This window comes from Astatotilapia calliptera, chromosome 23 (genome assembly GCF_964374335.1).
Source record: "Astatotilapia calliptera chromosome 23, fAstCal68.1, whole genome shotgun sequence".
Taxonomy (NCBI): domain Eukaryota; kingdom Metazoa; phylum Chordata; class Actinopteri; order Cichliformes; family Cichlidae; genus Astatotilapia; species Astatotilapia calliptera.
In genome coordinates, this window is record NC_137443.1 from 47077886 (window position 1) to 47104837 (window position 26952).

The 26952-nt window shown below is 41.7% G+C and overlaps 1 protein-coding gene across 1 annotated transcript; it reads left to right on the forward strand.

Moving 5' to 3' along the window:
* The first annotated feature begins 4551 nt into the window (after window positions 1-4551).
* LOC113016380 (transmembrane protein 47-like) lies at window positions 4552-26715 on the forward strand. Its single transcript, XM_026159179.2, has 3 exons — window positions 4552-5856; window positions 18973-19113; window positions 21647-26715. The coding sequence occupies exons 1-3, from the start codon at window positions 5628-5630 to the stop codon at window positions 21823-21825; spliced, it is 549 nt and encodes a 182-aa protein (XP_026014964.1). The 5' UTR covers window positions 4552-5627; the 3' UTR covers window positions 21826-26715.
* Window positions 26716-26952: the final 237 nt, after the last annotated feature.

A 26952-nucleotide genomic window follows, 5' to 3' on the forward strand; every position in this document is an offset into this window, starting at 1 on the left:
TCTCCTCATTGAACGACTGGCGACCTGTAGCCCTGACCCCCATCGTAAGCAAATGCTTCGAGAAGCTGGTCAGGGACTTCATCTGCTCTGCACTACCCGACTCACTGGACCCTCTACAGTCCGCATACCGCCACAACAGGTCCACTGATGATGCCATAGCCCTGACACTACACACTGCCCTGTCACACCTGGAGAAGAGAGACACGTATGTGAGGATGCTGTTTGTAGATTACAGCTCAGCATTCAATACCATCGTTCCCTCGAAGCTGGACAGGAAACTGCAGGATCTAGGACTGAGCAGCTCCCTCTGCAGCTGGATCCTTAGCTTCCTGTCTGACAGACGCCAAGTGGTCAGACTGGGCAGCATCACCTCATCCCCCATCACACTGAACACTGGTGCTCCACAGGGGTGTGTACTGAGCCCTCTCCTGTACTCACTCTACACCTACGACTGCACAGCCACTAACAGCTCCAACATCATTGTGAAGTTTGCGGACGACACTACAGTGGTGGGTCTTATCACCAATGGTGATGAGACGGCTTACAGGGAGGAGGTCAGCGCCCTGACCCACTGGTGTCAAGACAACCATCGCACCCTCAACGTCGCAAAGACAAAGGAGTTGATAGTGGACTTCCGGAGGTGCAGAGAAGTACACACCCCCATCACCATCAACGGCGCTGCTGTGGAGAGAGTGAGCAGCTTCCGGTTCCTTGGCGTACACCTGGCTGAGGATCTTACGTGGTCAGTACACACAAACAAAACAGTGAAGGCGGCGCAGCAGCGCCTCTTCTTTCTCAGGAGACTGAAAAGATTCGGCATGAGCCCCCGCATCCTCAGGACCTTCTATCACTGTGCCATTGAGAGCATCCTCACTGGATGCATCACCACCTGGTATGGCAACAGCACCGCCTACAACTGCAAAGCTCTCCAGAGAGTAGTGCGGTGCTCTGAACGGATAATTGGAGGTGAGCTTCCCTCCCTCCAAGACATCTACAGGAAGCGGTGCCTGAGGAAAGCGGGGAGGATCATCAAGGACTCCAGTCACCCCAGCCATAAACTGTTCAGACTACTTCCATCAGGAAGGAGGTTCTGCAGCATCCGGTCCCGTACCAGCAGACTGAGAGACAGCTTCTTCCATCAGGCCATCAGACTGCTGAACACGTCATAGACACCTCAGCTTCACTACTGGAACTTCAACATTATGCACTCCATACTGTACAGTGATGCCACTGTTTTGCACATGTCTCAACTCTGTATATTTTTATATATTTTATTTATTGTTTACTCTATTTAATTTGTAAAATATGTGTACACACACACACACACACACACACACACGTAGAAAAATATTTAGTATACACATCCAGAAATGCATATACTATTATATATTGTACATATATTTATTAGTTTCAGATTTAGCCATTCTTGTATTTTGCTTGTTTACATTATTGTATTTTTGCACAACTCTGTTGCTTGTGAAGCTCGCACACAAGAATTTCACTCACATGTGCTGTACCAATGTACCTGCACATGTGATGTGACAGTAAAAGTGATTTGATTTGATTTGATTAGATATATTTTCTAAGGTATGCTGCATTTATTCATTTATTGCTGCCCTGTATACTTTGCTACTGTAAAAATATGAACTTCCCTCCATCTAGTTTTTTCCTGCTCACTGCTTACCACCAGATCACTGCACAAAAGGTCAGACATCTTGGTTTGCCTACTTCATCTCACGCCTTGACACTCCCGTGGTTGCTTCCCCTCAGAGAGTACTACCCCCTGCTTTCTCAGTAAGCATTATCTCTAGTAAATACTCAGCTCACTTCAAATTTAATACTCACTCCCTTCCTGATTCCTGAGTCAATAAAGCCTTGTATTCTTGTGAAAACTACTGTCTGCCTTTGGATCCACACCACACCACGCACCAGTCTCTCAGCCTTCTGACAGGTTGTGCACTCAATAAGCTCCAACTGTGAAAATCTGTCATCAATAGAAGATACCCACCTCTAAAAATAGCCAGTATATAGCAGGGGCCAGTATCTGTAGAACAAGTTGTCTGCCACTCAGAACATCAGTGGACTGATCCCCGACTCCTCTATGTGTGGAAGTATCCTTGGGCAAGAGCCCCGAGATTTCCCTGATGCATCTGTGGGGATGTGCATGTGAATTTTACATAACAAGTAGTCAAAGTTTATGACTATGACTCTTTGACTTATGCTGTATGATTAGGTAAATGCAACTTACACACCTGGCGAAGATCAAGGACAAAACTCAAGTATCTAGTCACTAATGTACAGCTGTTCAGCTCTTTTTCTAAAAGTTTGCTTTCACCAGACTGTAAGCATAGTAATCACCCAAAAGAATATCTCTCTCTTCTCTCTCTCTTGCTATATATATCTGTATATAGAGATATATCCAAAACACTGCTTAATTACTTTTTGTTTTGTTCAATGTAAAAAAGTTGCTGTCTGGTTGACAAATTGTAACAAGGGCAAAAGTATATTCATGGTAAATGGACTGGTTCTTATATAGCGCCTTTCTACTATAACTGAGCACTCAAATTGCTTCATACAACTTGTGCTTTACACATCCAATCATCCACACACCGGTGATGGCAGCTACATTGTAGCCACAGCCACCCTGGGGCGCACTGACAGAGGCGAGGCTGCCGGACACTGGCGCCACCGGGCCCTCTGACCACCACCAGTAGGCAACAGGTGAAGTGTCTCGCCCAAGGAGACAACAACTAAGACTGTCCAAGCCGGGGCTCGAACCGGCAACCTTCCGATTACAAGACGAACTGCCAACTCTTGAGCCACGATCGCACTTTGGCTCAAGCGCTTTTTTCTTTGCTCTTTCCAGGTAAGTGCTTTTTATCATTCATCTAACATTCACACACATTCATACTCCAGGCTTTGAGGTCAATGTATTTTTTTTCTGATGACATTTTCACTTATTTTAAATATGAATTACACTGTGATATGGTCTCGTTCTAACGTAGCACCTCCCTACTCTATCTAAGCACTCAAACTGCTTTAAACAACATGTCTCATTCACCCGTTCAAAGAAGCACTTTTTTCTATGCTGAAGTGCTTTCTGTCTAACGTTCACATTTATACTCTGATGGATACAGAAAGCAACTTAGTATCTTGCACAAACATATTTGGCAGGCAGACTAGAACAGGGATCGAAACACCAACCTTCCAATTAGTAGGTGGCCCGCTCTATCTCGTTGGCTAGGATTGCATATTATTGCCTGTATGAGTCCTCATTTGTGAGTGTAACAAAACCTGTTTCATTCTCACCATTGGGTGAGATGTGGGCCTCGCCTCTCACCCTATGGTAGCTAGGATGGGTTCCAGGTTCAACAGTAAGCGCAGTCATTAAGTAAGGTGTGTCAGTGTCGGAAAAAATGTGTGTCATTCCTCTAGCCTTTGCATCCCTCCTTCTCTTTCACCTCTGTCTGGTGGCCTCCCTCTTTTCTCTTCTGTGCTTTGCTACCCAGCCTTCTTCTGTCTCTTCCTTCATTATGCCTCATTATTATCCTGATGAAGAGTAAGTAAGGCCATTCTTCCCTTCCATCCATGTCTCTGTCCCTCCTTTCTTTCCAGTTAAATAAACATATGGGTGGGTCTGCCTTCATGAACCTGCTCACCTCTGCTTTCTTGCCCTCCCTCCTCATGTTTTTCTGGCTCATTAGTATGCAAAAGAAACAATAATATTCCTTGATGTGCCTCCCACATTCTCCTGCTCACTACTGAGCAATTTGTTCACCCTTTCCCTTCTGCTCTTTACTTTTTCTTCCACTGTAAACGAAGTCCATAATGTAATAACCAATACCAAAATTTAATTTCTCTGAGGCCATGTGGGAATAAAGAGTTAATGAGATCAGATAACAGATGTTGTTTCCAGTGGTTGTTTTTGCCCAGTCCATAGGGATTGTCTTTATTTTGCCTTTTTCAAAATTACACTACTCTTGTCTGACTTTATTTCACTTTTGAATTAAGGAGCAAAATGAAAAGCGGTTTCACAAATCATTAAAATCATATCAGTAAATAGAATTAGTACAAAATTGGTGATGTTGCATAGTTCAGTTTACTAATGTAAACTTGAAGTAGATAAATGACAGAGATGTAACCTGAGCCAACTGATCTTTAGGTCTTTATAACTCGTTAATTTCCGGTGTCAGAGCCAGACCTGAGCCTTAGTCATAGACTGTATTAAAAATGGCCACTATGACATTGCATAGTAGTCTGTAGATGATTGTATTCAAGTCTCAGGTTTGGCAAAATGTGGCAATATTTACAATATTTATTCATATATTTATGATGAGATGGCTGAGCTTTGGTTTTATCAGTAAATACTAGTTTAGAGTATTGTGTCCATCCATACATCCATAAATTGTGTCATAAAACGTGATGCTGACTTTAGCTAAAAAAAGAACAAGCTTAAAACAAAAGCTGTTTACTGAAGTAACTAAACAGACAAGAGTATATTTTAGTAAATCTAACTAGTTATCAAGATGGACTGTCAAATAACCTGTTTTGTGTGTGTGCGTGTGTTTATGTTGCTGTAGACTGTATTTTTAAAACAAGTCATTGTAATGAAATTGTTTTATAAATGCAGTCTGAATGTTTGTTTTATTTAAATAAAGGTTGAAAACTGAACAGAGGGTGAACATACTGACCAGGTGATTATATGTCAGGGTTGTTTTTGTATCTGCTGCCCCCGAGTGGCCAAATTAAGTTGGGTCAAATAAAATGACTGTCAACCAATGAAACGTCAACAATTATCAGCTTGTTTACTGGGCATTTGACAGCTGAAACTGGCTAACCTGTGTTTTTTGTGATTTTTTTTTTATATCTAAAGATTTAGTGTAAGATTTCTTGAGCCTAACCAGGCTCCTCGTTCACACAGCATGTCTATACCGTAATTAATAGAGGTCTCTCTCTCTCTAGGACCCGTATCACCTGCTGATTCCCCCAAGCCTTGACGTCAGCGCTATAAGCGATAGAGATCGCCGGTGTTCTGGGAATCCATCCTACCTGACAAACCATCCTACCCGTTGTTTCTACGCATGCGCACAACAGGAAATTCAGTGGCGAAGCATCCTACCTCTGTGAATATGAGCTAGAAGCATAATTTTACAGCTAGAATTCAGTGGCAATCATCTTACTTTTGTTAATAACAGCTACACACATACCATGCTACCTTTGTGAATGTGACCTACAAGCATACTTTAACGGCTAAAATGAAGTGGCAAACCGTCCTGGCTTTATAATTACGAGCTACAAGCATACTCTGATGGGCAAAGTTAAGTGGCAAACCGTCATACCTACTTATATTTGTGCTGGAATGACCCTGTGACAGCAGAAATGTGCATAAACTACTTACAGTAGGACGTTTTGCCAAAGTAGGACGTTTTGTCAGAACCGGCACTCGGCGGCGGCTGTTCCCACAGGCGCAGCGTCTGGCTGCAGTAACAACACTGCTGGGACTTGCCCGACCGACTTTCGCATTCGACCTCCAAACAGCGTGAGGGACGGATACATCAAAACATTCATAGGACACCCACACACACCCTCCCCTTGTTTCGAGCCCTCTTCGCCTCTCCAGTCCCGCCATGGCGTCTGCTGTACCCGAGACGGAGGGGTCAGCGCGAAGCTCCCCACTGACACCGCTGAAGCTTGTCGGGCTGGTGTGCGTCTTCTTGGCGCTTTGCTTGGACATAGGAGCCGTGATGAGCCCGGCTTGGGTGACTGCCGACGACCAGTACTACCTGTCCTTGTGGGAGTCCTGCTGGAAGCCAGCGAGTAGCGAGAACTGGCAGTGCAGCAGCACGCTGGACTCAGGTAATGAATGGAAGGGGGTATCGATGTTGTTTGGGTTTATGAAAAAATAAATAAATAAAATCACCTGTTTCAGGTAAGATGTTAGAGCGTGGTTATCTTTTCTAATGTGCACTAACAGGAGCTTTGTGTAACAAAGAGCTGTTCGTAATAACAGCGAAAACTGATGCTGAAGCTGATCATAATAAAGGAGTTGTGGTGGAGAATACCCAGATCCTGTCGACTCTAATAGCCAGAGAAAGTTATCATCCTGGCTCGTACTCTGACTGCCCACTGCCATAAGAGAGCGTCCCCCTGACACAGCTCGCCAGTCTCTGTCTCTTCTGAGATCTCCAGATGAATTATTGTGAGGGTAAAGTGGATGTCTTATGTACGGTTAGAGCTCACTTCACAATGCGATAGCTTAAACGTGATAACTAAGATGTTGTTCAGCACACACGATAGCTGGAACCAACAAGTCAGGGAGCTGTATAAAATTACATTAGACTTAAAACAATAAAGATTAATGATCTGAAACTTACTCGACAACTATTTTTGATAATCTGAAAATAATATACTATTAAACTGCAAAACACCCACTAGCTTTTTATTCTTTACTGTAAGCATTTGTTTTCTTTGTCTGTTTTTTAGGCAATTAATTTGCGTGATTTCGAAAGTGCCACAGCTGTCACCTGCACTTATGGATGTTGCCACTTGTCAGTTCTAAATGAATTAATTTGTCAACAATATACAAAAAAGGAAGGTGTAGTGGAGGGGAGAAGTGCTGGCTCACAGCTAATGACTTCATCCTATCTCGCTCTTTTAATTTTTATCCCCATTCTATAGTTGTTGGGAACGCGTCCTTGTTCTCAGGTCCAGGAGAGGTCTTGCACTTCTTGGCAAGAGAGTATTGGTTGATCATCAATGTTGGATTTGTTTCCAGGGCAACAACAGTTCACACGCATTGTTTTAACTAAATTGAAAGTGGCTGTATTTACAGCCAGTGTGAAAGCAGGAGCTTACTGGGGTATTAAAAAATCTTCAAAATCTTCTGTCGCATAGATACATCTACCTGGAACCAATCCAGAAGTCTACGCTGCTCTCTCTGTGGGTGGGATGAGATCACGAGTGTGTGTGTGTGATGGATTGTGTGTCTGTCTTTGTGTGACAAAAAATCTGTATGTCAGCGTTTAAATCAGTGTGTGTGTTTTGGGCCAATCAGAAGCTACCATGTTGAGATGACCTATTTCTGGACATTCTCCTCAGAAGCCCAGCTGAATATTTCATGTCACACTCTGATTTCTCTGTAGTTGCATCTCCATTCCATCTCCCCCTGGACCTGGGAACACACACATTCACTTAATGTTTGTGTGAGTGTCTCATCTTTTCTTCACACACACACACACACACACACACACACACACACACACACACACACACACCTATTCACTCTCAGAGACCTAACCAGTTCTCCTTAATTAGATATCCATTGCGAAGGTTCTGTGTCGTATGAGTATCTTTCCACCACAAATATTGATCTTAAATATACATCACACCCTTTATGTGTCAGTTGCTCTTGCTTTCCCTTGCAGTTTCTCTTTTCTGCTCGTCATTTACAATCACGTTTTAATTTCTTTTCATATTGAAGTAAATCTGAACTCATCATTGGGAAAATGCTTTCTTCGCCTCCTTTGTTCTTGAATATGTAGCTACAGTGGGCAGATTTGCAGCATACTCACTGAGTTGGATGTCGACATTTCACAAAGTTAGCTGAGTTGAATAGTATGATTAAATCTGCCTGATCTACTCAAAAAGAAAAACAGATACAGCATCAAAATCACCTGCCAATGTATGTGTAGGTCCACCTCACCCACACACAGTTCTGTAACCTGGATAAACCTCCTTGTTCTCCTCTGAAACTCAACCTGCATCACTGACATTCAACCATATCTCCTATTGGGCTCCATCTCCTTCATCGCAGCCTTCCCTTCTTTTGGTTGTACCCTTCTCAAGCTCCTTGTGGAGTCCCATCTAATCTGCCGATGCTGTCCACCAGCACCAGCAAAACCCACTTAAGGATCCCATCTCCTCAACACTGGCAGAGGAGATGGGACCCTCCTGTCTCCAGCTAAGCTCCCAGGTGGGCTGTGCTGCTTGCATTTGTCCAGCCTCCCCAGTCAGTAAGCCCACCTTGTGGTTGTGTCTCCACTGCTGGTTTTCACCTTTGCTTCCCTTTTGCTGCCTCCCAGCCAAGTGGGCCCCCTTTTCTCATGTTACGGGAAGTCTTCGCTGCCTCCATCAACAGTTACAAGAGGGACCTCTGGAGAGACCTCTGCTCCGCCTCCAGATTCTCCCCAAAAACAGCTCAGTCTCCACTGCTGGCCTCCTAGCCTGCGCTCAGAACTGGTGATATGTCTTTTATTTACATAAAATACTTTTAATTCAAACATTGATTTGGGTCCAGATTGAAATTTTCTCAAATTTGATGGATGTTTGACAATTATGACACATGGGTTGATACAGTTAGCTGTATCAATAATTGCAGTTGCAATTATAAGCATATCCCTTCTGTCATAGTTTGGTCAGGATTCCCTTGTGTCTTAGTGCAATGCACTAAGTGACCCTTCAAGATAATTTCACAACCTGGAATATGGTCGTAAGCTCTTCAGCAGAACTCCCTCACTGTCTGAGAGAGAGAGAGTGCAAGAGCACATGAAACTGGAAAATGTAGGGGAAGCTCACTGCAAATTGGAAAAGTTTCCCATGTGATCAAGACATCATCAGAAGCACGTTCTGAAAAGTCAAAAACCAAAGTCTAAAAATGGCAGATGCTTTGAGGATTGCTACTGGGTCACATGTTGTCATGAACTTTATTGACTCAGAATTAGCTCTGCAGCTCTTTCTGAATCTGGACCCCTTACCTCATGCCCTGCGTGTCGCCGCCTTGTCAGGACAGTGTCTTCCCGACATTACGCACGTTTCCAAAACCTGGCACACTGTCAGAGATTTGTTTTTTGTTTTCCGAGCCACTCAAACACCGCTAGTTTTGGGGCATCCCTGGCTTCAACAACACAACCCACATATCAATTGGCAGAAGGGATGCATCACTGGGTGGGCGGAGGAGTGCCACATGACTTGCCTAAAAACTACCTCCACTTCCAGCTGGGTGGCCTCTCCATCGGAGCCGCCAGCGTCTTCCGACTTAGCCAACGTTCCCTCGGTTTATCATGACCTTGCTGAGGGTTTTCGCAAAGACCTTGCACAGTCACTCCCTCTGCACCATCCTTACGACTGTGCTATTGACCTGCTCCCCGGCGCTCCATTGCCAACCAGTCGTCTCTATAGCCTCTCCCTCCCTGAGCGAGAGGCTATGGAGAAATACATCTATAAATCCCAGATAACACACACCAATTAGTTAAACTGCAGGAATGTCTTAAAGACATAAAGACCTGGATGGCCGCTAACTTTCTGCTTCTTAATTCATATAAAACTGAGGTTATTGTACTCGGCCCTGAAAATCTTAGAAATATGGTATCTAACAAATATGTAAGACTTTCTTACATTTCTTTCTTCCATTTGTGCAACATCTCTAAAGTTAGAAATATCCTGTCTCAGAGTGACGCTGAAAAACTAGTTCATGCATTTATTACTTCCAGGCTGGACGACTGCAATTCATTATTATCAGGAAGTCCTAAAAACTCACTGAAAAGCCTTCAGTTAATCCAAAATGCTGCAGCAAGAGTCCTGACAGGGACTAGAAAGAGAGAGCAGATTTCTCCAGTATTGGCTTCCCTTCATTGGGATTCGGGAGACAGACACTATCTCTACTTTTAAGTAGGGCTGGGTATCGCCACTGATTTTTAGAATCGATTCGATTCCGATTCACAAGGTCCCGAATCAATTCGATCCACAATACAATTCAATTCGATTCGATTTGAATCGGGGAAATTTTGCCTCAGACAGTCAGAAATATTATAATTCTGATCACATATCAGTACATTTCCATATTTTATATATCTATAAAAAGAAAGCTGACATTTGCGAGACTTTATCAAAGGTGTAAGCAACACAGCAAATGCCTTTGTGTAGCTGAGGATAAAACACAGAAAAACGTGAAGGAGATTTTCCTGGCCTGGGATTTTATACAAATATTCTGCAGTAGATCAAAAACGAAAGAAAACCATTACCGTAATCAACATATGAACATTAGCTGATGCTGCTGAAGTGAAGCAGAGCAAAGTTGCAGAGGCTTTATTAGAGACACAGCCAAGTGTTTTGCAGTTTTGCGTAATTTTAAAAAGTTTAAATTTGTTCAGCAGCCTATTGAATGGTAGAAATGAGGCTTTCTTTTCAGAAGTAAGTAAAAGGAAAAAAACAGCGGCCGACAGCGCTGTAAACAACAGAAGACTTGTTCATAATAAGCAAACAAATAATGCAGAAAACTGATTTTTAGACGGGAAACTGTTCTTGAGGTACAGAGAGAGAGAGGGAGAGACCCCGAGCTCTGCATGAAGTGTGATTTTATCCTGGTGGAAGCAAAACAGCAAAAGTCAGAGGGAATTCACGACGATGTCTATGTGAAGCGTAGTTTGGATCTTCTTTTGCTGCTGGTTCAGTCAATATTGTTTGGAGAGAGATAAAACTAACAGCTTCAGAATCGGCGCAAAAAGGACAGAAACACAAAGTGCAGACACACCGAAACATCAGAATCAGCGGTTCTGCTGGAGGTTTCTTCCTGTTAAAAGGGAGTTTTTCCTTCCCACTGTCACCAAAGTGCTTGCTCATAGGGGGTCATATGATTGGTGGGTTTTTCTCTGTACATGTCCAATATAAAGCGCCTTTAGGCGACTGCTGTTGTGATTTGGCGCTATATAAATAAAATTGAATTGAACTGAATTATATACCTAATGTATACAAAATAGCAGAACTTGAGCCTAGATTACTATAGTCACTTAATTGTAGTGATTTAATTGGAAATCAGATTTGTCTTGTTTCACAATAAGTCAGTGTGAAGACGTAAAACCTTGTATAAATGCTGTCTGGCTCTTTGTTGTGTTATATTTTCCTTTGCTTCATCATTACTGTCCTTTCCTCCCTAAAGGATTTAGCAATACATTTCTAATGTTAATCATTACCCCTTTGTAGTTTTACCATTCTTCCCTTCCCATCTCAATTTCTCTGTTCTGTTTTCTCGTGGGTCAAACTTCTCTAGTATTTCCTTCACACCCTTCTCTCTTTCCCCTTCCACTCTCCTTCTTCAGCTCCATCTCTGCTCTCAGTGAGCCCCCCAGAGACGCCTGTTCTATTTGTAGTGGCTGAATGAAGAATGGGAAATGATGTGGCATACAGCTCTATGGCAGACAGACAGTGAATCCACCACCTAAAACCCCAACTACCATAGTCAACACATCTGCACACACACACACACACACACACACACACACACACACACTGGGAGTATGTTAGGAAAAGGCATTTGCACGGTCCGAAAACACACTCGAGCTTTGTGTGGTGTCATAAATGACACAAAGATGGGGGGGTGGAGGAATGCTAGCGGCTGAAGGCTAAAATCTCTCTCCCTCTCTCATTCATATATATTGTTCTGCCTTTTATAAGGTAAACTGGTTATTACGGTTGTAAACTGCCCTAGAGCTCCCTCTAGTGGCTGCTTTGTAATATAGGTTTGACTACTTTGGGAAAGGAAAAATGAGACCGTGAAAAATTCAAAGATGGCAGAAAGTGATGCAGAAATGTTATTGTTCTAAGCTGATACAGACCTTAAAATGTTTATGCCTTGGACAACATATGTCTGTAAGTATGAGTGACGATAAAATAATTATTATCTTTTGTTTTGTGTAAAAATGGTACGATAATTTGTACATTTGAAAGTTTTATCTTGTTAGCTTGCAGTAAGAGTGTAACAAGCTAGTTTATACACACACCCAGCACGCCCCTGCGGGCGGTTTATCCTTCAAGCTCGGGTCCTCTACCAGAGGCCTGGGAGCTTGAGGGTCCTGCGCAGTATCTTAGCTGTTCCCAGGACTGCGCTCTTCTGGACAGAGATCTCCGATGTTGTTCCCGGGATCTGCTGGAGCCACTCGCCTAGCTTGGGAGTCACCGCACCTAGTGCTCCGATTACCACGGGGACCACCGTTACCTTCACCCTCCACATCCTCTCGAGCTCTTCTCTGAGCCCTTGGTATTTCTCCAGCTTCTCGTGTTCCTTCTTCCTGATATTGCTGTCATTCGGAACCGCTACATCGATCACTACGGCCGTCTTCTTCTGTTTGTCTACCACCACTATGTCCGGTTGGTTAGCCACCACCATTTTGTCCGTCTGTATCTGGTTATGGCGTTCCATGTATGCCTTGCCTGCTAGCATCTTGCACCCTGCTGTTATGTGCTGGATTGTCTCTGGGGCATCTTTACACAGCCTGCACCTGGGGTCTTGCCTGGTGTGATAGACCCCAGCCTCTATGGATCTTGTACTCGGAGCTTGTTCTTGTGCTGCCATGATTAGTGCCTCCGTGCTGTCTTTCAGTCCAGCTTTGTCCAGCCACTATTAGGATTTCTGGATATCAGCCACCTCCTCTATCTGCCGGTGGTACATACCGTGCAGGGGCCTGTCCTTCCATGATGGTTCCTCGTCTCCCTCCTCTTTCTTGGGTTTCTGCTGCCGGAGGTATTCACTGAGCACTCGGTCAGTTGGGGCCATCTTCCCAATGTATTCTTGGATGTTCATTGTCTCATCCTGGACTGTGGTGCTGACACTCACCAGTCCCCGGCCCCCTTCCTTCCGCTTAGCGTACAGCCTCAGGGTGCTGGACTTGGGGTGAAACCCTCCATGCATGGTAAGGAGCTTTCTTGTCTTTATGTCAGTGGCTTCTATCTCCTCCTTTGGCCAGCCTATTACCCCAGCAGGGTACCTGATCACGGGCAGGGCGTACGTGTTGATGGCCCGGATCTTGTTCTTACCGCTCAGCTGACTCCTCAGGACTTGCCTGACCCTCTGCAGGTACTTGGTGGTTGCAGCTTTTCTAGCGGCCTCTTCATGGTTCCCATTCGCCTGCGGGATCCCCAGGTACTTGTAACTGTCCTCTATGTCTGCAATGTTGCCTTCTGGTAGCTCGATCCCCTCAGTTCTGACTACCTTCCCTCTCTTTGTTATCATCCGACTACACTTCTCCAGCCTGAATGACATCCCGATGTCATTGCTGTATAGCCTGGTAGTGTGGATCAGTGAATCGATGTCTCGTTCACTCTTGGCATACAGCTTGATGTCATCCATGTACAGGAGGTGGCTGACAACTGCTCCGTTCCGTAGTCGGTATCCGTAGCCAGTCTTGTTAATGATCTCACTGAGGGGGTTCAGGCCTATGCAGAACAGCAGTGGGGACAGAGCATCTCCTTGGTAGATCCCGCACTTGATGGTGACTTGTGCTATGGGCTTGGAGTTGGCCTCTAGTGTTGTACGCCACATCCCCATTGAGTTCCTGATGAAGGCTCTCAGGGTCCTGTTGATCTTGTACAATTCTAGGCATTCCAGTATCCAGCTGTGGGGCATTGAGTCATAGGCCTTCTTGTAATCAATCCAGGCAGTGCACAGGACAGGTACAAAGTTTGGGATGAAACTGCAGCAATAACCAAAAACAACCTCACCTCTTTTATGGCCTTAGGACATAGGCAGGATGTGATGCCTGTTGTCTTCTACACGTGGGGGCGCACCTGCCCGCCTTTCACGTGGTACCCCAGATTCTGTACCTCACTCTGTCCAAGCGCATACTTCTTCGGGTTGGCCATAAGCCCCGGCTGCCTCAGGGACTCCGGGACCCGCTGCATATGCTCTGCCCAGCTGTCCAGGAGAAAACACATTCGCAAAACGCTATTAAAAAGTGGCAACATCCACTCTCTGGGCTTGTGTGAGATTGTCATCGCAATGGAGGAAAGCGGAGGAGGTGGAATTAGCACCTCTGTCCCCAACTCATCTCTCTCCTTCACCAAGCTCACCATAGAAGTGGTTTCACCTTCTCTCCATGCTCTTAGGAGGTTGAGGTGATATATCTGTGTAACCAGCCCATCAGTTTGAGGGCAGTAGACGCCGGTACAAACAGATTTAAGGCCCAATAATTTATACCATTCTTCTAGTGTGTGAGACATGAACAATGTGCCCTGGTCAGTCAGCATCAGAATTCCTACTCTGGAGCACGATTGGTGCACATCCACCCGGATGCCTGGCCAATAAATTCGGGCCATTATTCATTTCAGAGTTTTATATATCCCATGTGACCAGCCACTGGGTTGTAATGAGCCACCAGGAAAATAATTTTCCGGCAACTTTTCGGCACAAATAACGGTGTGTGTTCTTCCTTTGTGTGAGTGTCGTGTCTGTCCCTAATCAATACAAAAGCGCTGTTTCAGGGTGAACCTTTTGATCATCAGTTTTCATCACTTGGTCAAAGTCTGTGCAGACCATCCCACTGCTCCATGTTTGACAGTTGATACCACATACTGTGAAACCATCCTTTCGCCTACTTGACAGCGTACAAAGATCCTGAGTGCTGAACTGAAGGTTTCAAATTTTGATTTATCAGTCCATAATACCTTCTTCGAGTCTTCAGTAGTGCAATGGGAGTGTTTCATGGCCCAGGCAAACCTCTTTGTCTTATTCTGACATCTTAGCAATGGCTTTCTTGCAGCAACTCTTCCTGTCAAACCTGCAGCTCAAAGTCTTCACTTCACAGTTGAAACTGAGACCTGAACTCTGACCTTGATCAACCTTAAGATCAAGATCAGAGTTCAAGTTTTCTGAAAATCTTGTGAATGCAATAACTTCAGTAGGAATTCAACTAGGATTTTCAAATTTATACCATCAGTGCATCTACTAGGAGGCTGAGGGGTAGCACTGGCAGCCACCAGTGTGTTTGCCTTTAAGAAGTGTGTGTGTGTGTGTGTGTGTGTGTGTGTGTGTGTGTGTGTGTGTGTGTGTGTGTGTGTGTGTGTGTGTGTGTGTGTGTGTGTGTGTGTGTAAATGAGAGCAAGAAGAAGGCAGTGAATATGCTAATTCCAACAACTGTCTTTTTTTGTAAATATGTAACAGTGAATATGTAAATTACCATGAATATTTGGTCCTTTACAAAAACTATAATTTGTCTCGTGGGTTTTTTCCTTGTTGGCTGTCTCAAAGCTGGTACTGGTGAAGGTCTATCTAGCAACAGAAATCCTTATTAGTATGGTAAGTTTGTTTAAGCCAACAGAAAATATTATTTTAACATTTGTGTGATGTGTCTGTGAAGGTTTGTGTGATGTTTATCCTTAATTGGCAGGAAAAACAATTTATACCCTAATGAGTGAAAATTTTTACTGATTGTGTTTCTTACCTGTGTTTTCTCCGAAGGGTGTTCAGGCCAGAAGAGTCCTTCCTAAATGCCTTTTAAATCTTAGCACCAAGTTGTTGAAGAGGGGTGTAACACGTCTGGCTACTGTTTGACCCAGCACAACACACACAATGGTCATAGCAGTGATTAACTGTGAATCTTTATAGTGCTTATTTCTAGCTGTTGCAGCCACTCTTTCTCTCATCTGCCCAGCTCACTGCAATTGCTCCCGTGCAACTCTCCTCTCTTTCCCAGCGCGCTGATGAAATAGTAGAGGCATGATTCGACAATCAGTGGCAACTGCGCTGGCCAGCCTCCCCTGATCTTGTTGCACCACCCCTCCCCTTCAGCTGAGCCAACCACACCCCACCACATACCCCCATCAACCGACTTTACATTGGAGAGCCATCCAGCCTAGCCTACTGGCCCTAGATGGTCATCACAAAGAAGAAAGGATGAAATAGTTGAATTTGACACTTCAGTCCCCAGGTCATCTTAATCCTTTGCTAAGCTCACCAGAGGAACGGATTCCACCTCTCTCCATGTTTTAAGGAGGCTGAGGTGAAATACTTGTGTGGCTCCACCCCTTCATAGCCAACATCCTCCCCTCGCCATGTAACCACGAAGGTTCACAAGGCACTTTATCTCCCTGTGAAAATGGTCTGAGTTTATCCCCTCTTTTGTATAGTTGCTGCTAACCTTTCTGGACCTGGAGAAGATTTTCACGTGATAACCTTCCTAATGTGTGTAGCTCTGCTCTCAGATGTTTTACTCAGGCTTCACCATCTCATCAGTCTGCTGGTGATGGATGCTGACGTACAAGAGCAAATGGTTCAAGCGTCCCACCGTTATTGCTATCATGTACACATATTATGCATATATTCATTTGTTTGACTATTGATATTGAAACAGGTTTTAATTATGTCGGTGCCGTTGTTGTTCAGTTACTTTTTATTTGCACTGCAGTATGGGACAATAATTAAGAACTACACTTTAGGTATTAGCAGAAGCTCATAGCCAAAGTAAACAGTTATTCTCATTTTTTTACTATTATCTTACCATGTAAATTTCATCTTCCTCCGTCTTTTCTTCACTTCTCCACACCTAGTGCTAGCAGCAGCAGGCTACTGTGACAATGAGGCATGGTTACTAGTTGTTGCTGGTACTACTGTTCACGGTGTAGCAGGCACCTTGTTTTCTCTCAGCTCTCCAGCTTCTTGCCACGTCTTGCACACTAAACGTTTTTTACAAAGTGCATGAGCACTCATCAAAGGTAAGGGAGGGACCAATTGAATTAAGAGATCTGACTGGGCAATTCAGTGCCAGTAATGAAAATGAATGAATGGCCTGCTGTCAGTGCTTGTACAGCTGATGCGCAGGCGACCCATTAACCCAAAAGTGCCTTGGTCCACCAGGAAAATGTATTCAGGGCTGGACTGGTAATCTGGCATACTGGGTGAAGTTATATCCCCATGCACTCCAGTGAACTGGCCCAATTAGGTCCATGCCAATGCACTCAAATCCCACCTCCATTAATGCTAACAGGTACAAAGTTGCTTTCAGAGTGGCACACATATAACATGCATATATCTTTATATCTATATCTATATGTGCATTTTCCCACTTTTTAACAAACTGCTAACAATAGCCTAGTCTTAATTTCATTAAATGTGCTTTCTGTTTTTAAATTTAAAAACACATTTTATTTTTTAGGTTTTATGTTTGTTGCATTCTTTTAGAGACATAAATATGTAATATTGGTTGGGCTTATTTATGATAAAAACAAAAAACGTGAGAATTGTCCAGTCCAATTTTTAGGACATTAAATTATGTACATATGGAAAACAATTTGTACATTTACAATTTATGTAATTATGCACTGTAAGTGTGCTAAAATCAGTCTGTTTAATCAAGAACTATATTAAAAAAATCTGAAGTATATAAAAGCTATGATATTTAAACATTAAAAATAACCTTGTATCAGCCGTATTTACTCACTGGATTTGGTGTTGGAAGTGCGTTTCTTTAATCAACCTTTTACAGTTGTAGATGGTACAATCCTGTCAGTACAGCAATAATAAACTTGTGTTACATGCTCTCCGAGTAAGTGTTCAGAAAATGACACTGTATATCCTGCAAGCTGAAAATAAATATTATATTTATTTTTTGCTTTAAACTGAATTACAGTTGTCACCAAGATCCGTCAGCCTTTTTCTGTTTTCACATTGTCCCATTCTATTTTGTTTTCCTCCCTCTTTCTCCTTTTTCTCATGTTTTATTTCCATATACATTGCATATACATTTTTGGTAGTTCCTTTTTCAACGTGTAAAATAAAGCGAAGAGAATGATATGGTGGCAGTTATTGCAGTTATTACTTATTACACCTAATTCTGGATTTTCTTTGCAAACTCCGATGACCTGGAACATCCGACCAAAAGAAGTCACGCAACACCAACAAAACTTCTCTTTCATTTTCTGTGTCAGGTTCCTTTAAATATATTGTGGCTTCTGTTGCAGAAATTTCACAGACGGATGACAACGTTGACTTTGAACCCCATTATGAAAATAATGAGGCATATCTTGAGTCTTAATAGCACTATTTTGGGTATTGCACTCCCTTGCTATTTTTGCCCTGTTTAGTAAATCTGGCTCTATTGGGGAAGACCCCCAGTCTAATAACCATTTTTAAAGCTGGTAAAAAACTGAAAACATTATAAAATCTATGTTTCAAGATTATTTTTGCAAAAGGTTACTGGCTACAACCAGACCCATTGTTTATTTTCATAAGTATTTTTTTAAACTGGTAGTTTACTTAGTGTGGTTAACTTACAACCAAATGAAAATGCTTACCTTTCTTTTGCAGATGTTTTACTTACTTAGTCATAGTTTGTGCTGCTTTAATGGAGGCCAGGTTAAATATGCCTCCCACGGTGTCTGGAAAAAAGAAAAAGAAATAATATAAACAGAATCTAAATGAAATGACAATCATTAAGTCTGAAGTGGAGTAGGAAGAAATATAATCATCAGTTTAAGATAATGTGTTGTTTATAATAGTGATATGGTGTGTGCATGTGTGTGAATTATTTCAGTGTCGTTCAAGCCACAACATATAAATATGGGAAGATTTTTGATAACCTGCCAGCAAAGCTTTTTAGTCCGGGCTTTTTGTGGGCCTAGACATACTAAGTGCACTCTCTGTCTTCATATTGTTCACCACCTCTCGGTCCCCAGATCCTTTGCACTGTACTCATCTCCTGGTCCTCCCCATTCCACCTCCACTTTTCCTTTCACTATCCTCTTTTCCCATCCTGCTGGCAACCCTTTTCATTTTGCCCCCTGTCCTTGTAACGTTATACTAATTTCTGCTTTGTTTCCTTCTTCCTGTATCGGTTTTCCAGTTCCATCTTCTCTTCCGGCTCTCCGTTATTCTTTTCTATTAGTCTCATTCTTGGACACCTTCATAGTAAAATAGTTGTATATTAGTATAATAATATAAAAAGTCCTTCCCCAGTATCCTTTCTTTCATCTCCTAGTCCTTTCCTCTTTGTCGTAGTTCCATTTTCTCTTATGCTTACCTCCTTCTCAGTGTACTGAACTCACTGCTTTTGTGTTAGTTTTACATTAGTTATTTACTTGTGATTGTTTTTTTCCCCAATATAAACAGCATGGTCATAGTTTTACTCTCACACAGTGAATGCATTTTCTGTTCTTTTACTTACTTTCATCTTACGCTCTCTCCTTTTCTTGTCCACCTTGCCCTTACAGACTGGCAGGTTGCTACGCTGGCACTGTTGCTAGGGGGTGGAGCCCTGGTGCTGATGTCATTCTTGGTTGCTCTGGTTGCTGTGTGCATTGGCACGAGACGGCGGTTCTATGCGCCTGTTGCCTTCATGCTCTTTGCTGCAGGTCAGTATACACAAGAATACTGATGTATATACCTACCTATTGTACATACCTATACATACCTCCAGGAATAATTGGAAAATTTCAATTTTGGGGCATGAAATGCTTGATTTTTCAACGCTAGATTTGCTGCTTGTCAGACATTTTTTTAAGATCTTACTGTGGGTACCAGAGAAATGGGAGAGAGCACTAAAGTGTTATTCGTTCAGAGATGGTTCACAGATTTGTAGAGTCTGTGCAACTTGTTATAATTATGAATGCAGTCAAAGCACTAATGAAAAATGAGTGCTCATGAAATCACTGGAATATGACATCATTATGGATGTGTGTGTTGAAGCGTTGTGTCTCGTCGCACAACTCTACAAACCTGTTCATCTTGATATACAGCCAAAATTGAAGTTGAACAAGTACTCTTTTGCAACAGAGGCAGGACATTGAAATTACTGATTAATTATAATGATAATCTTCGTGGGGGCAGCTTTACCTTCATCTGGGTGCAGCTCCTATTACTTCATGTGTAACTTTGCGGTGAGAAGTTTAGGTCACGAGAGGCACTGATGTCCAAGGTGTTCAAAATGTCTGTGAGGACATTTAGCTGGTGAGAGTCAAAATGCATCACTTCTACATGACGCTTTCAAAGGGGGATATAGTATTTTTGATTATTTAACACAACATTCTAAATCACACATTTTGTAGGCAAATAACATCAGGAATAGTGTTTAAACAGATTTATCTATTTGTTGTATTTGGCAGAGGGTGCTGTGATGAGCTGCAGCACCTCTAGTACCACTAGACCTTGTGCTGTACTCAAAGATAATCAAAGATATTTTGCTTTAACATTTGACATTGCTAGCTTTTTTATTTTTTAAATACCTCAATGTGAGTAACAAAGGATTCCTTTAAAAGTATGTGTTGATAGGAATGATACTTGATCAAACCAAATTTTGATACTTTTTTTGTAACTTTTGTAAGATGTAAAAGCAAATTAGTTTTTTTGCAAGACTGCATTTTTACCATTTCTTCACAATGGATTTGAACACAACTGTTTTGGTAATTTAAACCATCCATGCTTCAATTAAATAATCATCAAAAATCATTATATGATGTATAATTTTAGAACCTGGAAAACAGATCAATCATCTGTGGCTACTTGTTATTCGTACTGGTGTTTCCATGATGGGGTGCGGACAGCAGTTTTAAACGAGCCAATACAGAGGCTGAATGTTTTGGGTGAACTATAAAGGGACTCTCAGTGAATAATGGATCACAACTCACACCTCTTTAAGACTTGTTTATTTTATACCACTTGTATTCGTATTTGCATATTTTTGAAATATGCAGCCTGGACTGTTTGATTCAATCATACATAAAAAAAAAAATTGAATCTAAATATCGACTAAATACAAGAAAATTTAGAATGACCAATTTTGAGCTTTTTAAATCAGTTTATTTTTTCAAGTTTTGGGGAAAAACCTGCAAATAAATCAATTTTACACCCACTCCAACTTGATCAGTGTTCTGATTATTCAGTGGAGAAGGTTTCAAAATCGGTTGTTCGGTTGTTAAGCTTAACGTGGGAATGCTTTACAAACATTCAGAGATGAACTTGGGTAAACTTTCTCAGAGATGAAATGCCGGTTTGGTAGCGAGGCTCCAAATGCTCAGCCAGGCCGCCGAGAGGTCTCGCACGCCACAGCTGCTCTATAACGTTACGCATGCTGCCCCAACGTGCTAAGGTTATGAGCTGGGTTACGCCATGTCGCAAGTTTTGTGAGGTGCTTTTATGATATTTAATGGATCGGATTACATTTTTTAAAGATAAAGAGTAAGATTAGCTGGTGCCATAAAGTTCTCCAGATGAGAGTCAAATTTAATGGGTAAATACCCAACTCGAAACATCATGGATGTGTACAATTAGTGTTTTCATAAGACAACAGAAAACAGCCATAACACAGGAGGGAGTAACCTGATCCCAGGCAGGATAATCTGCTCCATTGACTTTTTTTTTCTTTCATAGGGGTCATCTCAATCACTATTTGTCCTGCCCCTCATCCATGATCAGTTTGCCTTGGGTGACTCTAAGGGCAAAAGCCCCAGAAAACACACAAAGCCTCCACCACCTCTCAGGGAGGGACGTTAAAATAATAATAAAGTAAATAAATAAAAAGAAAACTGAAATACTGTCAAATTTTAACCAACACCAATGCACATCAAAGACCTGTAACTCAGATCATTTTTATATTGTAAAGATAAAATTTTGCATGGCTTTATTGGATATGCTACATTTATAGCAGGACTTACTAACTGATGTTAATGATCCACAAGACGATGTTTTCTGTTCAAAACTGTCTGCTACAAAGATTGAATTGCTATATCCACTTGAACAATTTCTTTGTGGGATTTTAAATATAACTTTTATCCATTTAATTGTCAATTTGTGCAGTTTGAGACATAAACCTTTTTTTTTTTATTCCAGTTTATTTTCAGCTTTACATGCATGCGTAGAATTTTGCTAAAATCTGTATATCGCATCCAGTTGTACTCCAGGCCTGCAGTTTGGTCCTCTACCCTGTCAAGTTCATCGAGAGTATCAACTTGAGGATCTACCATGAATTTAACTGGGGCTACGGCCTGGCCTGGGGAGGCACCATCTTTTCCTTCGGTGGGGGAATCCTCTACTGCCTCAATCCCAAGAACTATGAGGAATACTACTAGTGCTACCTCATGTCTGGAACCCTCTGGTCACATCTTCAGAGTCTGAGAGGTACATAGGGACTGAATAACATTTCTAATGTTCTGGGAAAGGGGGAGGGAGTGGGTGTCTATTAACAGCTCGATTCCCAAGAACTTTAAAGGGACACATCGGACAGCCAGTAACTGTATTATCACAAGTTTTGCATCCAGACAGTGAACCTAGTGGTCTGGAGCTTAAGTTTTTTGCCTCAATCAACACTAGTGTCAGTGCTGACTCTAATGGATATTCAGACTGATAAGCCTCATGTTAGATGGTGCATCTTGGGACAGATGAGGTAGGGGGCTTACAGGTTTATTCCCAAGGCTCGTGATACAGTCTAAGGAGAACTGACAACACTACGGTAACAAAGGACTCAGGTTACCAGTGTTAATACCTCCATTCTGAATTGCAAGAACTGCTATTATGTCTATTAACTTTTCTGTTTGGAAAAGCAGGATGTCAGACTGACACTTTTGCCAGTTACACATGGATGCGCATGCACATACACAGGCATAGGCAGCATATCTTTATATGTAAAGAAACCATCAGAAACCCTCAAGATCATCATCATCATCGTAAGTGCTTATTTAGGAGCAGTTTTATTTTATTTTTAGAGTTCTGTGAAGCTCTTAAACTTTCACAAGGATGTGAGACATGCTGCAGATGCTAGAGTTGTGCCTCATAACTTTTCATAACACAGATCGATTTGTCTTGTGGGAGAAGGTAAGGAGGGTGGAATAAACTAAAGACATTTGCTCAATATTCTGTTATCAACCCACTTGTCTGTTACTGTGGCAACCCACAGGGTTTGCACATGCAGCTGTCATCATTGATTAGCCATGATTGGAGGTGTGAGATGGGACAGCGCTCGGCTAAATTTCGATTGCCTATCATGCTGCGTTTCTTTGCATTGACATATGGAGCATCCTTTAGTCTTCTTATCTGGCTCATGGCAGTGTCTACAACACACATGAGACACACAGCTCCAGTCTTTCAGTGGCCATGTTGTCATGCACAGCAGCAGTTTGAGAAAATTAGAATGTGTTTTGAATTTAATTATGTTCATACACACACACACATTCACATATTACATTTGCATCGTGGGCCGATAGAAAGGAAAAAAGATCAAACAAACATGATTTTTTTGTCTTCTTGCGAGGAAAATGGTGGTGCGTCCGCCGTCTACAGGAGACATTTCCTTTATTTTTATGGCCCAAAAGGACAAGTGTGTAACAGTAAAATGGCAGAAACAACTTTATACTGCTAGCACATGTTTTGCAAAGCTAGCCGAGATCCCACAGTGATGATGAAGCTGAGTGCATGCTGACCCAGTGGGATTTGTGTTGGTGTGTGGAACTGTGTTGTTGACTGGTAATCATGAGACAATGCATTCCAGGTCATTTTATGGAGTAATGAAAGTACTGTAACAAATGACTTTCTGTGGTGAGGAATTATGTAAAATACTGCATTACTTTTAACAAAATTAACAAGTGATGTTTAATACATTACTTTTTTGAGTAACAACCGCGGCACAATATATCGAACTAATTAAACAATTTGAAGAAATTTGTATTCATCACCCCGGGGCGCCTCTGTCAGTGCGCCCCAGGGTGGGTGTGGCTACAATGTAGCTGCCATCACCAGTGTGTGAATGTGTGTGTGCATGGGTGGATGACTGGATATGTAAAGCGCTTTGGGGTCCTTAGGGACGAGTAAAGCGCTATACAAATACAGGCCATTTACCATTTAATCCTAGCCCTGTCTACAACACATAGTTTTATTTATCAAGTCTTTTACTTCATCTTTTGGAAGATGATAGATTAAAGACATTGGTCCGTATTTTTTAAATAAAATCTCAAAATACGTGAGATCCCTAGCTGCTCTGGCAACCTAAGAAATAAATGGTTAACATTATCAAAATGTGTGTTTTAACCAAAAAGATGATTTTTGACAGGCCCTAAGCAATTTTTGCTTTCAAAACAAAAATAAAACTTACTTTTCTTAATATCATCATTTCCATATCAGGTTTACTGACCCTGTGACTCTCTCTACAATCTGTAAATAAAATCAGTGTAGACAAATTGTCACCAGTAGGCCAGAAACACATGTATGTCCAAACTCTGATGTCAGATGGTTTGGTGATTACAAGAAGCCGTTTGGATTGCAAGGAATCGGTTTATTACTGTGTGCTGCCGTGTCGTGGCCTACAGTAAGTGTCGGGGATCAGCACTGCATCCGGAGTGTTACGTTTTTGCTGGCCAACAAGCCAGACATGCATCTGCTGAAACGGGAGAAGAAAATGTCAGTATTAGCCAATATCAAATGGCACAGTTAACAGGTGTTAGGACACATTTCAACAAAACCCAAGATGGTTTTTTATATCAAGCACTACCCCTTTACAGACAAACTGATCTGATAATCTTTTTTTTATGTCCCAACAGGGTGATAATAATGTAAGGTTTACTTATTTTTCTTTGCCCTCCAGATTTGGGTCCAATCAGTATTTTTGGGCCATGGATCCAGAAAGATTTCTGGGTAAAAAGATAACTGATGACCAAATATTTTACCCTCTATGTTAATTTTGAACTCTAGATTGGACGATACTCTTGTGCAATAATGTTTAGTTTTCCTCTCCCCCTCTGTACTGAATTATTTTGCCAACCCTGCAACCTCCATTTTTGAGTCTGGATGCTGTAAGCACAGGGAGGAGGCGCAAGGGTTGTCTGGTATTTTCTCTATTCCCCATTGTCACATATTTGCAGTGGAGCTGTCAGGTAACTATTGCCTAAAAATAGGAACCAGGCTGAGTCCCTTGGCACCTTAAAATAAAGGTTGAGCTGTGAAGTCACCTCTTGATTCAAGCTGCTGCAAGAAGTCCATTTATTTTACAGTGATATTTACAGTGGACAGAAATATTTATTTTGCTCTTGATGAGGAAAACTGTTTGTTCTGTACTTGAATATTTGAGAAGCTTCTTCACTTTAAAATCATCAAACTTGGAAAAGAAGGTCCTGCTTTAGATTACAGTCCAGACAATTCATTCACTTCCTTTCTGTTTAATTGTCACTTTTACTTTTGATGTACAGAAATAAAACATTGGTTTCGGTATTGTACTGTAGAAAGGTTCAAAATACAGAGCTAATGTAGTTGTAGGAATTCTCGGATATTTGGGGGAATTGATTTTTTGCCAGGAGATGAATGAAAGTAAAGGTGGTTCTGGCTAAACGTAAAAAACACCTGCAAGTTTAAATTTAAAGCTTGTAAAGCAGCATCTAAGTGATTGTTTGGTCACATGAGAAGATCATATTTGTTCATGAGGACAGCTGCTGGCTGTAGGTACATACAGATACAACACGGTATGGGCCCAAAGATGGAGCTAAACATCCACGAGGAACCACGTGGAAAAAGGCTAAAAATGTTTCCTAATGTGTTCACCTATGACTTTGATATTGAATTCATTATTGAAAACCCTTAAAGCTATGTATAGCTATAAGAGTATTACATGAAAAAAACATCTGCCTAATATTCTTTAAATCTATGATACAGGATGTAATGCATTCACTTGATCAATTGTATTGTCCTTCTCTAAATTTACAAGATAATTATTTTGTAAATTCCAAGAAATCCCAGGCTCATGGGATTTTGAGATTTATTAATAATTCAGAAGAGAGGAGATGATTATTTATCTTTTTTTTTCTCAATTTGTGAGATAAATGTCCTGCTGCTGGCAGCTAACTCTATTTTATAACACAAGGCATGGTACTGCTAACATTTGAACTGACCTTCAACTTTTTCAGTTTGAAAGACGTCTCAGCATTCCCGTTTTCAGCGACGGGTTCAAATCAGTGGTCATAAATACAGAAATGTGTGACTTGATGACTTGTTCCTCCATTTTGCCAGTGATAGACAGGAGACCTGACCCAATGGTAAGGTGCAGTAATAGAGATTATCATCGTATGATATTTCGGTATAACCGCTACTGTATTTAATTTTGTATAGTCACTCCTTAGTGATTGTGTTTGTGGTGTAGAGGGGCCTCAGGCACCACCACTGTAACAGACCTGGGTTAAAACACACAGGAATAACTTAATGAAAGGACTAAAATATAAATTGAACACCTTCAACATAAAATTGAAATATTAATTCTTATGTGTTTTCTTATAAATGCTTGTGAGGAGGAAGTAGCCCTTGTCTCATATTCTTATGTTTTGCCGACCTGCCATACACACTCAGTAACGAGGATGAGTGCCTTGACAGATAAATCCAGATCAAAAGCTTACTGCTCTTTGGGAGCTCAACCCTGTTAAACGGTGAGCTGCTGAGATTCAAAGTTGCAGTGCAACATTTGCAAATTTACAGAAAGCGAGTACATGGTAGGCTGAAGCAGATATGTGTTTGAGCTTCAGGGGCAATGCAAATGTGTTGGCGACCATTCGATGAGGCACATCTTTACAGTTCTGGATAAATAACAATATTTGTGTAATTGTCTTTAGTCGAGAACCTTTTAAGCTTGGTAAACATACAACAAAACACTGTCCTTGTCTGTTTTAGCCTGGTCTGATTGTAGCTATTAGCATTTGTTTCATGATCAACTTGCTGATGAAAAGTAGAGACTTGTAAACAGAGAGCGCTTGTTTTGTTTTCTTCCATCTTCCAGAAGACTGGTGAAAAAACACTGGCTATTGATGTGCATAGGGATTTAGGATGTATACCAAATGTGTGAATGACAGAGAAAGAAGTAAGTGTGTCTGACATAGAGACAGAGTGTGTGTGCACGTGTATTAGCTTAATTTTACATGCCACTGTAGAAATTTCAGTTCTTGGCATTTATCTCTTTGTATGTTGTCACATTAAACGAACAGAACGACTCACTCTGTGTCTCACCATCTCTTTTCTTATGTCGGTTTTATTCAACTCAGAAACTTTACTTATGGTGAAGCTAGTGGATGCCTTTGCTGTGCAACCAAAGGAGTAAACAGGTTTGGGCTTTTTATGAACACATTAAAGTTTATATGTTTTACCAGTGAGTCCAAAGTTCAAAGAAAGTTATTCTCTTTCACATTATTGCTTTATCAGATAATCAAATGTGAGGTCAGCAAAAAAAAGTA